Below are 15,703 nucleotides of genomic sequence, written 5' to 3' on the forward strand. Positions count from 1 at the left end.
GGTAGTCAGCAGGGAGATGCTGAGACAAAGACGTGCTTCAGCACAACAGCAGCAAAGCAGCTTTCAGAGTTGCATGAAAACATCACTTCACCCTTGGGATTCCCAGCACAGAATCTTTCCCTGAACATACAAAACCAAATCTAACTTTTCATTTCTGAAGCACTGCCCAGAAACAATCAGGTATCATTCCAAACCCAGCATCAGACAAAGAGCCTCCTTCTTGGTGTCCCTGTTGTGAGAACCTCTGCCCAGAAATGCTGCCTTGCTTTTACCACAGAGGGAAAGATGGCACGCAGACCGTTAGCAGAGCAGCTGATGTATGTTCCCAGGCAGTCATGCCCTGGTAAGAAAAAGCTATGAGCCTGTACTGCAACACACTTCAGCTTCACACCTTAAAATGCTGCCTTTCAGTTAGAAGTATGCATACGTTATGAATGAGAATAGCCAGCTGGTGATTTCATTATCTAATTTTTTTAGCAAATAAGCATTTGTGCACTGTCTTATGGAGAAACAATCAAGTAGAAAGAACTTTACTAAAATTATCCATTTCTAGAAAAATGATTTTTGTTGCATAAACATCAGAAGCTAAGGATTACGTGGATGAAACCAGAACTATCCTCTTTGAAATTAAGAAACATCATACCCAGTTTTGTACTAGTAGGGCTCGGACTTCTGTATCACAAGAACAGAATATCAAGTGTAAACTCTTTCTGAACGCCCATGCAATGCTATTTTAGCAGCACAACTGGCTGATTAGGAAATGAACCTATCCTTTGCATTGCATCATTCTTTTAAGGAAGTTGAATCTTTTCTCAAGCTAGAATTTACAGCTGCTCTGGTGCTTCCTACCAGAGAGATAACCCTGTCCTGGTAGCCCTGCTCTCTGTGCACAATGTTTCCATGGTCCTGAAGGAGCCAGGTGTATGCAACACATACCAACATCAGCAGAAGCCATTGAAAACATCTGCAGTGTCAACAATCAGTGTCCACACACTTGTTAATGCTCACTGCAGTAAGTGATATGGGCACTGTGCTTCCTTGAAAACATTTTGTACAAAATATCACATATATGCTCCAGGCACAGACAACGCAACAACGACCAGAAGTGCTCACTCTCGATCAGTGCAGAGATTTGAAGCACTCTCAGTGCATGCTGTTACGCAGCATTCGGTACACGTGGGAATGGGTAACCACGTTCATTTCAGCTGTCACAACTGCTGAACACAACGACTACGGTTCCTCCAGGTAGGAGATGCCATGACTGCATCTCACTAACTTTCTCAGAGGTGTTCACGGTCCTTAAAATGACTTTTTATGACTGGAGATGTCGCTTCCCTCATTACCATATGGTATGTTCAAAAAGAAGGAAAAAAAATGAACTGTATTAGGCTGTATAACAACAATTCAAAGCATCAGAGGTATGGCAGTTACACAGAGATACAATACCTGTGGGCCTAGAAGTCCATGTGACTGAAATACAGTCTCCACTCATGCTCCCAGAGGCCTGACCCAGTATTTGCACATTTGTATACAATCTGGAAAGCTAATTTTTGTACTGAAACAAAAAAGCACAGAGATTGGTCTGTAGGTGCCTTGCACCAGTCTCCCTCCATTCTTACTGACTTAAGGTTAAGAGTACTCACAAGCTAGTAACTCCTTTTGGTGCCCAGATTTGTAAGAGATGTTCTTACCTCACCTCAGTCTGGGAAGCGCATCCAGGAGAGAGAACATAACGCCAGGAACAAGACGGGGCTTCTGCCTTCCTCCCAGTCTTCCTTCCTGTTGGGGTGCAGAGCTCTGCCGCTGGGTGAGCCATCGGTTTGTACAGTTTACCTGCGAGCCAGCAGAGGGGATACGTGGCACAGACTGACAGACCAACTCCAACACGAAGCTCATGTATTCCCTTTATTGAACTGTACTAGTTATTGCAATCAGATAAGTCACATTTATAAAGCAGACCATCCAGTTGCACTGAAACCGATTATATTCATTACATAGTTTTAATCACTGTCCGGTGAACTGGCAAATCCAATCAAAGCATTAGTCTTTAATTAAAAAATGAAAAAGAAATATTCAGACAATAGCCAAGCAATCACATCACAATGCACAGTTACCTAAAATTGCAATTAAAAAGCAGTTTTAAAAAAAACACATCTAATTTTTAACTATCAATATAATACAAGAAGCAACAAAGGGCAACGGCATCAAAGCAGATTTAGCTAACACTATAAATTCAGTCAGAAGCAGAAGCTCTAAAGTACACTAGCTGAAGCAGGACAATAAAAAATACTGAGCATGGAATACTTTTAATCTCTTCCATTAATATTCATTTCCAGCTGCTTATAATAGCAGCGCCTCATGGCCAAATCATTAGAGTTTTACATCTGGGTTGCAAATGACACTTTGATTGGATGTAATGTTCAAATGGTCCTCCCCACTGTGCCACCGTCAAGTCTTCTGCAGAGAGGTGTCCTGTAGTGCCAGTGGCTCACTGTGCGTGCTGGCTCAATGTGTGGTTCTGGAAAGACGAAAAAAGGAGACATGCATGAGGGGCAGAATAATAGAAAGCATGCCCATACCCTCCTACTCAGTACCATTTATGCAGAGCTCAACATAAAAGCTTCTCAATTATTACAAAACAAAATACAGTAAAGAAAAAGTACTCGTAAGTAACAGCTGCCAATATGACACACTGCTTTGTTCTGATAGATCTGTTCACACTGCCATGAACTTGGACAAAAAAATTCTAGACACCAAATACAGCCATGAGAGCTTCTTTCTTTTTTTCCCCTTCAGTACATATAGAGAAGGTGGAACGCTTCACGTGCAAAGTACGCCTTTAGGGATTCCCTTAACTGTATTAAAAAAAAAGCAAATCACTGTGGGAACCCAAGCCATGTTTTACTCTTTTATTATCCCTAGTAGCGGGTGTGAGTACTGGCAGAGAGAGACACCAGATTGTGACACATACTCCTCAGTCCAAGAAATACTTCAGCAAGAACAGCTGAACCAATTCAGGCAACAGGGATATTAATCCCCAGCAGAACGAAGACTGGATACGTAACCCAGAAGGTAAATCTCTTCAGAACAGACTTCGCCTTACACATTTCTTTCAACAGCTTAGAGCCTTTTTTTGTTCCTTTTTGGGTGCATCTCTAATAGCCTTGTGCCACCACAGCATCTCTCATCAGAGGATGCTGACCTGTCTTGCACTTTGTGCTGGAACCAATAAATAGCAAAGCCAATCTTGGGAGCTCATTTTCAGAGCAGTACCAACTCACCTACGTTTTTCACGCTGGCTGCCCAAAACTCCAGTCCTCCATATAGCACAGCTTTGTGTGTATGATTATTTGACTGCTAGAGCAACTGGAGAGGAGCTTCGTGGTGAGCTTTTGTTGGACTGCATCCCCAAGCATTCACATATAAATATAAAAATTCATGTGCATTATTTCTAACTTATGCAACTTCACTGGTTTCCATCTGCCTAATAGCAGAGCTGGGAAAGTCCGTCAGCTTGAAGAATATGTTTTTAAACATGAAATGAATTTGAATCCAATTATTTATTTACAACAACAGTACTTTAAAATAAAGTAAGATATTTTAACTTTTAATAAATCATCTGGCTCTTCTAAATTATCCACAGTTAAATCTCAATCAGGAAAGAAGAATGATCCTCCACTTTATCCAGAAATGACATTTCCCTAATGAAAGCTGTCTGGAAGGAGCTAGTGGGCAGCCCGCGATGCTCGGGCGTGCAGGCAGCAGTGACCCTGCTCGCCGGCAGGATTTCTGGACTGTGCACTCCCAAAAGCTGACCACCAGGTGTCAGAAGTGCTGCTGACTTCCTAAATCATGACAAAAGTTCTGCGATACCGTACAGACAGGCTGAGAGGAAACTGCACAATAGCGGTCAGGCTCTAATGTGACAAAAGGTTAGAGAGGAGGCACAAGAATTATAGCGGGAGCACACCCAGAAGGATCCCTTGTGAAATTAAATGGCAATCAACTGATGAAGAGAGCAAAATAGCTGTACCTGGTTTAGCATAACACCAGCCCTGTGAACACAGCCCCAGCTAGCAATGCTAATATTTCAGAATAAAAAAACAGACGTACTGTCCAAAGACCTGGAAAGCCTATCAAGTGATAAAGCATTATATCTGAATAATACCAACCGAAGCAAAAGCTGAAGCAGCTTTGCCTCTAGACAATTTATCACCTCCAAACATGAAATCCAATGGCTTTTTACTGTTATACACGCAAATTTTCCTAGCTTTAAAGAAGAACGACCTTTGCAGTGATAGATGTTATTCTGAGATCAAGTAACAAGTCATAGATGAGGATGAATGGAACCCTACAGACATCACTGCAGCACTGACAAGAAGCTTGTCCACTAAACCTAACTGGAGAAACATTTACAAATATTAAAAGTACACAAGGCACGCAGTGCTCAGACAGACAGCATTTTCACAATGGGCATTTCAAGTGCAATTCATTACATTCTATTTTTAGTTCCTCCTGAATATCAATAAAAAGAGTGAAACGTTTACCATCTTCCAATTGAAAGAAGGGCTATGCATAGTGGACAAATCCATACTTATTTAGGTAGTGTCATTTAAAAGATAATGCACGATCAGCACTGGATGCATGACACACAGCCTACAGTCAGGGAGCATGATTTCAAACTTGTGTGGCTGCTGCATCGATTATACCAGGCAGGTCAATAAAGGAATGGTATGTGGCTCTTAATCTGATAATGAAGCTTTCATTGTGAGCCCTCCCTCCTCAAACATAGGTTAATAACACGCTCTGAACACTCCTAATGCAGCCAATGCACTGTTTTTGTGAACAGAATTTACACAAAGTAACAACAGATAATACTCAAATCCTGCAGCTATTCAGAGCTGAGTCAGATAGGAGCTGAGAAACTAAGCATGCTATAGAGCCAGTGTAAAATGAATAAAATACACATATTCCACATGCAGACTGTGATTTTGTTTCACTGCCTTGGGAACGGGCCGTTTATTCCCTTAGCAAGCATTATTGGCAATCAATATGCCAAGTAGTCCCAGGACCAAGCAGTTAATAAATAGAGCCACATCTCACAACAGTTTCACAAATCTATCTGCGATGTCTAGGGATAAGAGAGCCTAAGCATGTGGAATCTTCCCTCTGTTTGGGAGCAGATCCCGCACAACCCACTCCCACACAAATGCACTAGTCCTGCCCACTCTGTGGCTTGTGAGCACCCAGTGACCATGTCCCTGCATGAGCACCTGCCTCACCGCCACTGGCATGTGTTCAGAAGACCCCCAGAGGCCTGTCCATACCCTCTGCAGCCAGCACAGGTTCCTCACATATGGAAACAGGTTTCAAACCACACAAACATACCTCCTACAGAAGCCTGTCTACTTCTGTGTCTCCTACTGCACCATATCACATCTTCTAGCTTATACTCACTCTGCCCTGTATGCATAGAGCTTACTGGAACCACACTTTGCATTCAGAAAGCGTCCAAGAAGTTCAACATTTATGTCTCTTTTCCCACGTGAGTTCTTTGGATGTTTAACCCATGCACTGCATGTTTAGGAAACAACCTTAACACTGGGCATCTCCATGCACATCCACTAACAAATCACCCCTGCTGACCTTGATTTCAGACCAATTATAAAAAATTAATTCTGGCAGTCAGAACGTGCCAGGCCTTAGCAGAAATAGCTTACCCCTCTGCTACTGTGAGCTATGCCAAGATGAAACCGTGAAGTCCAGGAGGGACCAAGCATCTTGAAATGTGCAATGCTACGGGAATGCTTCCACCCACGTAGCCTTCCGTTGACTCATCAGCAAACATCCCAGCCCTTCTCCAGAGGAGGGCAGGCAGGCGAGCAGGAAGCAGCTCTCATATGACTTGTCAATTCCAGAGTTAAAAAAATATATATGTATACATACATCTCTTAATGGTGATTTCCAAAGGAAAATACAGCAGGCGCAAAAATGAGGGCTCTCCAGACATGCTTACACATGTATTTGCACATCCACATGAGTACACATTTGGGGCTGGCAGGAGGCAGGACATAATTTGGAAGCTGAGCATTAAAAATGGCTCTTTTCAGCTCCTGTTAGGTCCCCAGGTTTACGCATGGCTCGCAGCTGATACCCCACAGAATACATCATTCTGAGACATTACTGCAGCTGGAAAATTCTATAGCAGCACTAAGTCACCTGTCAAGATCAAGCAAGTCACAGCTTATTTATAGGGCAAGGTTGGAAAATTTTCTTTTTTTGTCTTTTCTTAATAATCATGCAAAACAGATAGCAATCCTGATAGCCAGATAGGTGGAAAAATGCAACCACCCTGAGCCCCAGGGCTGTCTCGGTGTTTAAGTGGAATTTTCTACTTGCTGCACAATCCCCAAATGAACCATTTGCGGAAGTATCTGTGACCACGGAACTGGGCGACAGGTTTTGCAGGAAATAAAAAGACTTCAAAGAAAGGTTGGTTACTGTCCCTGCACGCACTGATCGCTCTCCACATCTCCCCTGGGGACACCCCCTGCCTGCCCTTTGGATACGGATCAAGCCATTTGTGCAGGACGTCTGCAATGCATAGCGCTTTTTCTGTGTGCATTATTATGAGAACACTAGCATGACATTCTCCACTTTCAGAGCGCTATGTCAAGAAGAAAAGCATTGGTCTTGAAAGATGATCACTTACAGCAGTTAAAGGAACTCTTACAAGCTACATAAAGATTGAGAGAAAACACACAGAGAGAAAAGCAGCACATGATGGAGCCAAGATCCAAGCCAGCAGTCAAGCTGGGAGTCTCCCACACTGCAGCAAAATTCCCTGCCAACAAGTCACAGGTGTACTTCATAGGAGCAGGTGAAAAAAAACAAATGCAACTGAGAGGGGAAGTGATAATGGTTTGAGGCCATAATACATCCAGTCTATAGCGCCAGTGTGTATGTGTTACATATTTAGGTGTTCCACACCAGCCATTTTGGAGGTGTGCTGTCTACATGTGTGAGCATATACACCTAAAGACCACGTTATTCAGGAGCTAAGAAATGGCACAACAGGAGATGCCCGCTACCCCCAAATGAAATCCATAAACCTTCTGTAGTTTTACATAGAAGTTGAGACTCTGATTAAAGGTTGTGAAACTACTCTCTCTCATTCCAAATGCCATTAAAATGAACAGAAACCATTCATCAAATTATTTCAACTGGAATTATGGAGACAGAGCTTCTGTGTCAAACAGCCAATATGAAACTGAACTGGTGATTAGCACACACTGTGACCCGTGGCCATGAGTGTGTTGGGTACTGGGGAGCACCTGCTCCAGGGGGGAGACACTGTGCCCATGGAAGTTGCTCTGGCATCACAAACCACCTGGACTGTGAGCACTGACTCCAGCAGTGCCACGTGAACACAGCTGTTTGGTCTCACAGCGGCCATTCCTATTCATTGCATTTTGCCCAAAGTGCACAGTCCTCCAGCTTGGGGCAAGAGCCCCAGCAGTCCATCTGCACAGCAGGACTGGGGCATACAACAGAAGTGATCCCTCTGCATTACATCAACACATGCAGCTTCAAGGGGAAAACTAAAGCACAAATTTAGACACTGGCTTGAAGACAAAGTTCAAGTCTCACATTTGAGCATAAATATAAAAAAAGAGACCAAAAAACCTTTAAAGTGCTATGAACAGAAGTTAGAGAGTCTAAATATTTACGCAATACCATCTGCAACAGCCTTTAAAAAAATGTTTTGCATCATTTGAATTCAAAGTGGTCCAAAAAGCTCTCAGCCATTATTCCTCACAGATGCACATGCACAGGTAGTCGCTCTAACAGCAATCCATAAAGATTTTGATCTTTATGTCTTGACTTTATAAAGAGATTACTTTAGGCAGAGGACACAGGACAAGCCTCACTTTAGCCAATGAAGATTATGCTCTCTATGGAAAGCGGTGAGCCTTAAATTGGAGCTGCTCTAATCCTAAACTGGAGAGGAATTCAGGGGATGCCATGACCCAGAAGAGCAAGAGGAAAAAATCTAAGTAAAAAAATAATATAAAAAAAGCACACTAAGGAGGAGAGGAAAACAAAAAGGAGAAAAAAAAAAAAGGAAGGAAAGCAAGCTTGCTTTATAGGAAAAAAGTGATTTATTTTTATTTTCAATTTTTGGTCATTATATTACCATCAGACTAAAGAAAAATCACCTTTGCACTCCCTTGCAGTTTGTATGTGCTTATTTTTAGAACTGTTTGACAATTATCCAAGGGTCTAAGACTAACAGATGGCCTGTCTTAAAGCCTCATATGTTCACTAGTTTGCACTTCTGACAAACAGTAAATGTACTCAAGAGTGTGCCATAAACAAGGCTGAATGAATACTCAGAACACAATTTAGTTAATACACTTCATTAGAACTGATAGTGGTAACCAATGTTTCCCATAAAACCAAGTGTTAATTCCCCTTCCAGTTGTTTCAGGTAACTCTTACCCAGTGACATTTATATGTTTAGATCCTACTTTCCAGGAAATACAGCATCACTTCTTCCCTTTCCCCAGATACTTCACCCACCACATAAAATGCTTGTAACAACTGAACTCCAAGTTATCATGGCACTCAATAAAAAAACTGTCAAGCAAGACAGGTTCACATCTTCCTTCTTTATCTGAAGAATCCCTTGAAATTGTAGTAGAGACAAACGAAAGGTGGCACATCCTTTGTGAAAGGAGAAGTCTGCCTGTGTTCCTGCCTCCTTCACATCTCCCAGCATCTGATAGCTTGCCATACACTAGTCAGTCCCAGCATTAGCACGCTTTTAGCTGGCACTTCAACAAATGCAGTGAGGAAGCTGTCCTTAACAATGCACTGAACAACAACAACAAAAAAATCACTTTGAGTGTCTAGGAAAAGATACCTGGAGGTTTGGTGCCTCTGCAAGCTAAGGTGGCTATTTCAGACAAGGAGATGTGCACCCCATCACTGATGTCGTGCACACTTTGCCGAACACACCTTGGGGCATCGTCCATCTGAAGGCAATAGGTTCAGAATTGGTAGAATATTTACATGGAAAAAAGCTGATCCACACATGGCCAACTAAATAGTGTTGGGTTTCTTTGTAACTCCTTTCCTACTGCTTGCATTTCTCTATACTGAAACCCACTGCCCAAGCATTGTTCTTCACAAATCACACACTTGAGCACCACCCCCAGCCCCCGCCTGCCTTTGTTCTGCATACACGGGTCTGTGAGCTCTGCTGCTGCGCTGGACAGTCTGAACAATGTGCAATTCCGTCTCCACACTGACACTGCTTTTGTCAATTCTAACATTTTCTTGATTTTGGATAGGCATCTCCACACTATTCTGGGTTTGAAAAATTACCTTTTAACACAAATACCTTTCTTACAGTTATTTTCCCCAGTGCCCGGCTTTCCTCGCACTAGCTAAGGATTTTTTGGATGATTTATGAATTTAATTTCTCTTCTAATTTAGGTTGCGTAGTCCTAATTGGACTCTGACAACGTGTTTCCCTTTTCCACATGAGACTAATAATTCTGTACCGTCAGTCTTCCTGACCTGACATCTCTTTGTATTCTCTAAAACTCAGAATAAAACAAGGTGATCCTATTACAAGTGGACCACAAATACTAGTTTAAGCCTGGCACAGCATCTCATATTCGATTAAATATCTCACCGGAAAGTCTCCATGCTTCTTTCAAAAACACGGGGTAAAATGCTGAAGCACAAAAGCAAACTGAAGCCTCTGGGAAAATTTCCTTACCACGGCACTTTGGAAATAAAAACCACAGGAGAATATATTATTAAGAAATACGCCGAGACTTCTGTTAGAGAAACTCACTGTAAACACACTCTGATTCACTGAGGCACCCAATGAAACAAGGGAGCTAATAATACCTGTCCTGAGGGACCACGTGCTCCTGAGAATTTTACTCAGAAATGCAAATGCACCAGCATCCGTGTGGCTTGCAGCCTGCAGTATGCTGCACACAGCATCGAAATAAGTGGAGAGAAGAACCGTGTACTTCTTAATGGGGGGGGGGCAGATTTAATTCCTGTTATCAGAAGTGCACAAAAGCTGTCTTTTTAGGATTCCTATGCTCCTTCCACAGCCTCAGCACCTGCCCCCAGTGAATCCACGGGAACTGCTCCCTGGCACCCACCTGGCAGGCAGCGGCACCTCGTGCTCTGCCCAAGTCTGATGCAACCTCCACAGCCGTGCTAACAAAAGCAAAGTCTGGATTGCCAAGCTCTTCTGAAGCCCACGTCACACACCTCCACAGAAACACCTACTGCTCACACACACACACCTCCAACTGCAACACATATTCCAGTGCTGACATGACTTCATCCATTTCTGGGTCCTGAACAGGGAAGCAATGCATTACAAAATCATTTGCAAGGGCAGAACCACTTTCCAGGAATCTTCTTAGCTACTCTTCTCAAAACCATGATTTGTTATTTCTTGAAGCCTATCTGGAGCACATCCATTAACCCCTCCTTGAGCTAAGGTAAAACACGCTGCAGAAGCTCAGAACTGTTCACTTCTTTGAGGGCTGGCATCAGCATCGTGGGACCCTTTGTGGCTTTTCTACAAGACTTTTCAGATTGGCTGACTGAAACAAGAGCAGGTGAGCATCTTCTCTACTACACTTTTTTCTTAAAAACTACTTTAAAGGAAAACACTTTACATAGCACCTTTAGCACTCACCAGTCAAAATGCAATGCCAAAAGCTTCACTGAAGGACTGTTTCTATGGGAATACAAACCAACAAAAGCCATGGCATTGGAAGTTGAGCCTGAAACTGGCTCTCTCTCTTGCCCTGCTGATCCTTGGCATGGCAAGGGTCACTGAACAGCAGCTGATTTTTTTGTAACTTTTTTTTCCTGCAGCAGTTACATATACTTAGTGGTGAGGGCTGCGTATAAAAGTTTCAGCCTTGATTGTGAATTTTAGTGCAAACATTAACAGAAGCACATCTGGCAGCCTTCACTTAGGCACTATCCTCTGTTGATAGCTATGGGAGCTGCAGCTGAATACAGTTCCTTGGACCAAGTAAGCAAGTGCAGAGAGACTGGCTCCAAATGAGCTACACTAATCAGCATTCAGGTTACAGGTAACACAGCTATTTTATCTGTGACTCTTCTGAAAAACAGCAGCTAAAGACTACTCCCCCTCTAATGGAATACAGATGTGACAAGTTATAATGCAAAGCAATACGGATACATTTTTTTTAAGGCAGACAAATATCCCATCGCATGGACTGCTCTGTCTCTCTGTCTGACAAAATGAGTGGTCAGTGACCTGTGGCCCTGGACACAGTGGCTGTTATTGCTGATTTCCAATTTCAAAAGGGGCATAAAATCCTCCAGCACAAGTCTCTGCTATAAAATAGCAAAGCCATAGTTTATAGAAGCACTTTACATGCCTCCCCATTAGCACACACGCCACCGGCAGAGCAGGAATCTGCAGACAGAGCTGTCATCAGCCCACTGCCCACTGCCTGAAGGAATTAACCCCAGAGGAGCTGTTAGTATGAAGGAGCCAAGGATGACTGGTTCCCATAAGGAACAGTAGGGCCAAAATATCACCAACATGAGCTGTCTCCTCAAAGGCATCATGAGACAAAGCAGTGAGGCAATGTTGCCGTGCTGTGTGCACAAAATAACTGTAGCTGTTACAAAATGGGGTTTTCCAGGCAGTGCTATTGCATTCCAAGTGTCATTGATATTTAGAAAATTTGACTTTTCAAAAAAAACAGCAAGATGCTACATTCTAAGCAAGCATGATTTCATGCAAAGACTGAAAGCACACGTGAGCCCCAAAGGAGGACAAATTTCTCAAGAGCAAATATTTTACAACTCCTCCTATAGATACAACTGTGCACCATAGCGATGACAGATACACTATATGTGGTCCAACCTCAGTGCCCATGGCCACGTGTCAGGCTGAGCTGCCACAGAAATGATGTTTAGAGGTTGGGCAGGAGCTCACGTCAGGGTTGGCTCTCCAGGCAGCGTGCTGCTGTCCCCACGTGCTGCACAGCCAGAGCCACACAGGCTCCAGGTCTGTGTGCCACCTGCCCAGGACACAGCAGAAGACACACGAGATGCTCCACAGGATTGGCTCAAGTACTGCAAATGAATAAGCTCAGGACTGCTACTGCCAATTCTGGGCTGGCACACAGAGGTGGGGTGGCAAAGCCTTGCTGAACCCAGGGTGATCCTACATGATGGAACAAGGTATCTCTATGCTGAACCCATCAGCACATGTAGCATCACCTGTATCATCTAGATTTTTCCAGCAAAGCCCCATCACTTCACCATGGATAGGCAGTTTGACTACATTTCAAGTTATTCTATCAATATGAAACACGTGAAGAAAGGATGAAGCTCAGCAACCAGCCCAGGAGCATTTGCTGCACGTGTTAGGTCATGGCACACATGCACTCAGCCTGCACACGAAATGCTGCTGTACCACTTTGGCACAATCTGGAAAAAAATATTTTCTAAATGATCTCAAATTTTCTCCTTTCTCCTCTGGTCAAGGTGTGACACAAAGCCAACCTCAAAATATGATGTTAAAACAGAGCATTAACTATGCAAAAATTACTATGTCTGAATACAATTCTCTAAAAACAACTTCAGGAAGAGCAAGCAACAAGACTATTGCAGAAATGCTGTATGTCTCTACATAACTCAGCTCCCTGAAAACAGGCTGGACTGCAAATACAACAGCTTTCCTGCCAAAAGCACAAGGTGCAGGCAGCAACAGCCCTGAGCACAAGCCCAGCTGCAGGCAGGCAAGCTACCAACTTACCAGCTCACAGTTCCTTCCTTTGTTCTTACCAGGCCCCATTGTTTCCTGACCACTCACTGCTCAAGCTCAATATCTGACCTAGCAGAGCAAGGACAGCAGGTATGGCAGCGAGCAAGCAGCCAGCAGCTCTCTCGTGCAGAGAAACATGGCCCCAGGAAGGCTGCCCAAAGGGCAGGACCTGCTCCTCAGCTGCATCCAGCAGCCATGCAGAAACTACTGCTCCTGTTACCTTTTACTGACCAGAGCCAAACCCCAGGGTCAAACCCTGGATCTCTGACTTGACAAAGCACAAGCAGACTCAAGGCCTTGTAAATTTCTTCATGAAACTATTTCTCAGATGCCTTCTAATGGCAGAGGCTCCACCAGCACTGCAGGAGTAGGAAACAGTGGTACAGCATCAGTCCAGGATTTCCTGTGTGAAATTTGGGCTTCAGGTCTGAAGCACAATGTACACACAATGTCTGTATACTTGCCACACATTTATTATCTTCCTGGGGAAATGATATAAAGGACAAAAGAGACTGTGTTTACTCCCTCCCCCACTGCTTTTACAATCCGATAATTTATTTCTCCTGGACATAAATTTCAGATTTAAACAAAAACCCTGAAACCTAAAGATGCTACACAGTAGAGGCTAGGACAGTATTTCTTCCTGTTTCTGAGATGGAATGTTTAATGCACTGCTGTTCACCAGTAACCTTAAATTTCCAGGGAAAGAAAGGAGACTGCTAGACTGTGGCAGACTCTAGATGCAAACACAGGTGGGCTATGATCAGTTTCACACAGTTAGATAAACCATTTTCAATAACCAGATAACTCTAGATTCACACTGTTTATTTTTTCCCCACAGAAGCTGTACTGAGGAATTCTTTCACGACATTTTGCTTACACTGTAGCTATATGTCATTCACATCTCTGAAAATGAAGTGCCTTTCTACGATGTAAGAAATCTCTGCAATTAGAAACGTCATCTTGTCCTCATTGAGGAAAACAAAATAAACAAAATACATGTCCACACCACTCAGCGGGTAAGACAACAGTGATCTTAAGGCAACTGCAAAAACTCAGAGCATAAATTCATGCTAACTGTTACAAATATATCCATCTGTTCACAGACTAACTAGTGACTGAAACTGATGAATCCACTGAAAGGGAATTTTCGAGTCCAGTAGCGTCTGTCCTCGTCCAGTCATAAAGAGAATGCTTTTCAGTAACTGTGCTGTTTCTGAACGCCAGTTTCTATTTAAGTAGGCTCTGGTTTTGGCTCTCTCTCCAAAAAAATAAAAAGTATAAAGTGCCTACCAAATACCTTTTCTTTCCAAAGGTCAAACTAAGCTTTTAAAGAACAAGCAACATTTCAAGCCAGAGAGGACAGCACTCCAATCAGATAAATGGTGTGTGTAATGACTGAGAACCACGGCTGCCTCAGGTTTCTTGAACGGGCTGCAGGACAGAATCTGGCACAAACAGCCCGATGCTGAAGCTTACATCTCTTTTACTGCAGACAAGAAATTCACTAAAATATATAAATAATGAATGTGGCTGGGGATCTCTGCTGGTACTACTGCTGGGTCTGCAAGATGCAGGAGCAGAAACACAGACCGCTCCATGTTTCCGTTATTAGTGAATCCTTGTTCTCCAACAATAAACACAGAATATTTTATCTGAAATGGCCTCTGCAGTACATATAATATAAGTTTCAGCTCTTTAAAAGTGCCAGCAAATTGCAGAAAGATAAGTTACAAAGACGTACCTAATTTGCTGTGATGAATTGTGTGCATGCTTCAGTGATCAAAACTGCAGCTGAGACCTATTATATTTAATGATCTAGACATTTCTTGTGAAAACACTCAGGCATATACACTTACGTCTGGACAAGCATCCCCGTTTTGCTCCAGCAGCAAGCAAATGAAGAGCCTGAACTTTTAGAAGCATACTGTACTCCACCTTGGATGGGCTTTTTAAAACGCAGACTGCTCAAGCTCCACTGTTTTCCTTAAATAATGTTTACATTCTGTCCTGTCCAATGCAGCACCCCTGTTCCCTTGAAAGCTAACATCAGTTCCTTTGGATGACAGTGATACTCACAAGAGGAAACAGAGCTAATCCATGCTCAGAACCCAAATTATGCTCCACAGTCACTGCTACAGAAAAAGAAAATCCAAGCAGCTGTATTAAGAGAACTCCTCCCATCAGTGATTACCAGTCAACATTGTGCCAAGACTTTTTGGAGAAAAAAAGAACCTAGAAGAACAGAAAGTAAATTAAAAAAAAAAAAACCACGTTTTTATTTGCCTACATGCTAGAAAAACATTGTTCCTAGTGTAAGGACCAGGTCCTGCCTGGAGCCCTGGTGGTGGGAAGCCATGGCATGTGGATCTGCTGTCCCCAGTGTCACAGTTGCTGCACAGCCAGCTGTGCTGATGGGCATGCTCACAGACCCACAGCCTGCAGCCCCTCTGCTCCTGGCTCCAGGCAGAGCAGAGGGAATGAGACTTCGTACCACCTTCCTATGGGGACACAAATTTCACCTTACAAACACATCAAGGACTTAAGAGTTAAAGGTCTGAGGTTTCCTGAGCTCTCCAGTGTGGCTTCTCCACAATTTTCCTGAGTAGATTTGAGTGTATTGTTCAACTTCAGACTTTCCAGATGTATAAAAAAGGGAAGAAAAGAAAAGTGTGAAAAGTTTAATTCATTCACAGTTGTAAAAAAAAGAAAACACCACAGAAATCTGCGGAGAGAAACTGCACAAAACATAGACCCACAAATCCAAGAGCTCATTTTCTCCCTCCCCGGTCAGTCTGAACTTCTGTCATTCATTATTCAACAAAATGGAGCAAATCACATCCTGTG

General features: G+C 43.1%; 1 protein-coding gene across 2 annotated transcripts in view; it reads right to left on the bottom strand.

The window, feature by feature from the left end:
- Positions 1-1,892: 1,892 nt before the first annotated feature.
- Positions 1,893-15,703, bottom strand: part of ZNF423 (zinc finger protein 423) — a 194,691-nt gene continuing 180,880 nt past the window's right edge. For both annotated transcript variants that reach the window (XM_065733244.1, XM_065733243.1), the window contains one exon: positions 1,893-2,518. In XM_065733244.1, the coding sequence (XP_065589316.1) occupies positions 2,489-2,518 (30 nt within the window). In that variant the 3' untranslated portion in view covers positions 1,893-2,488. The remainder of the gene's footprint in view (positions 2,519-15,703) is intronic.

Source organism: Cyrtonyx montezumae, unplaced genomic scaffold (assembly GCF_038088225.1).
Source record: "Cyrtonyx montezumae isolate F1298 unplaced genomic scaffold, pur_monq_1.0 scaffold_17, whole genome shotgun sequence".
Taxonomy (NCBI): Eukaryota; Metazoa; Chordata; class Aves; order Galliformes; family Odontophoridae; genus Cyrtonyx; species Cyrtonyx montezumae.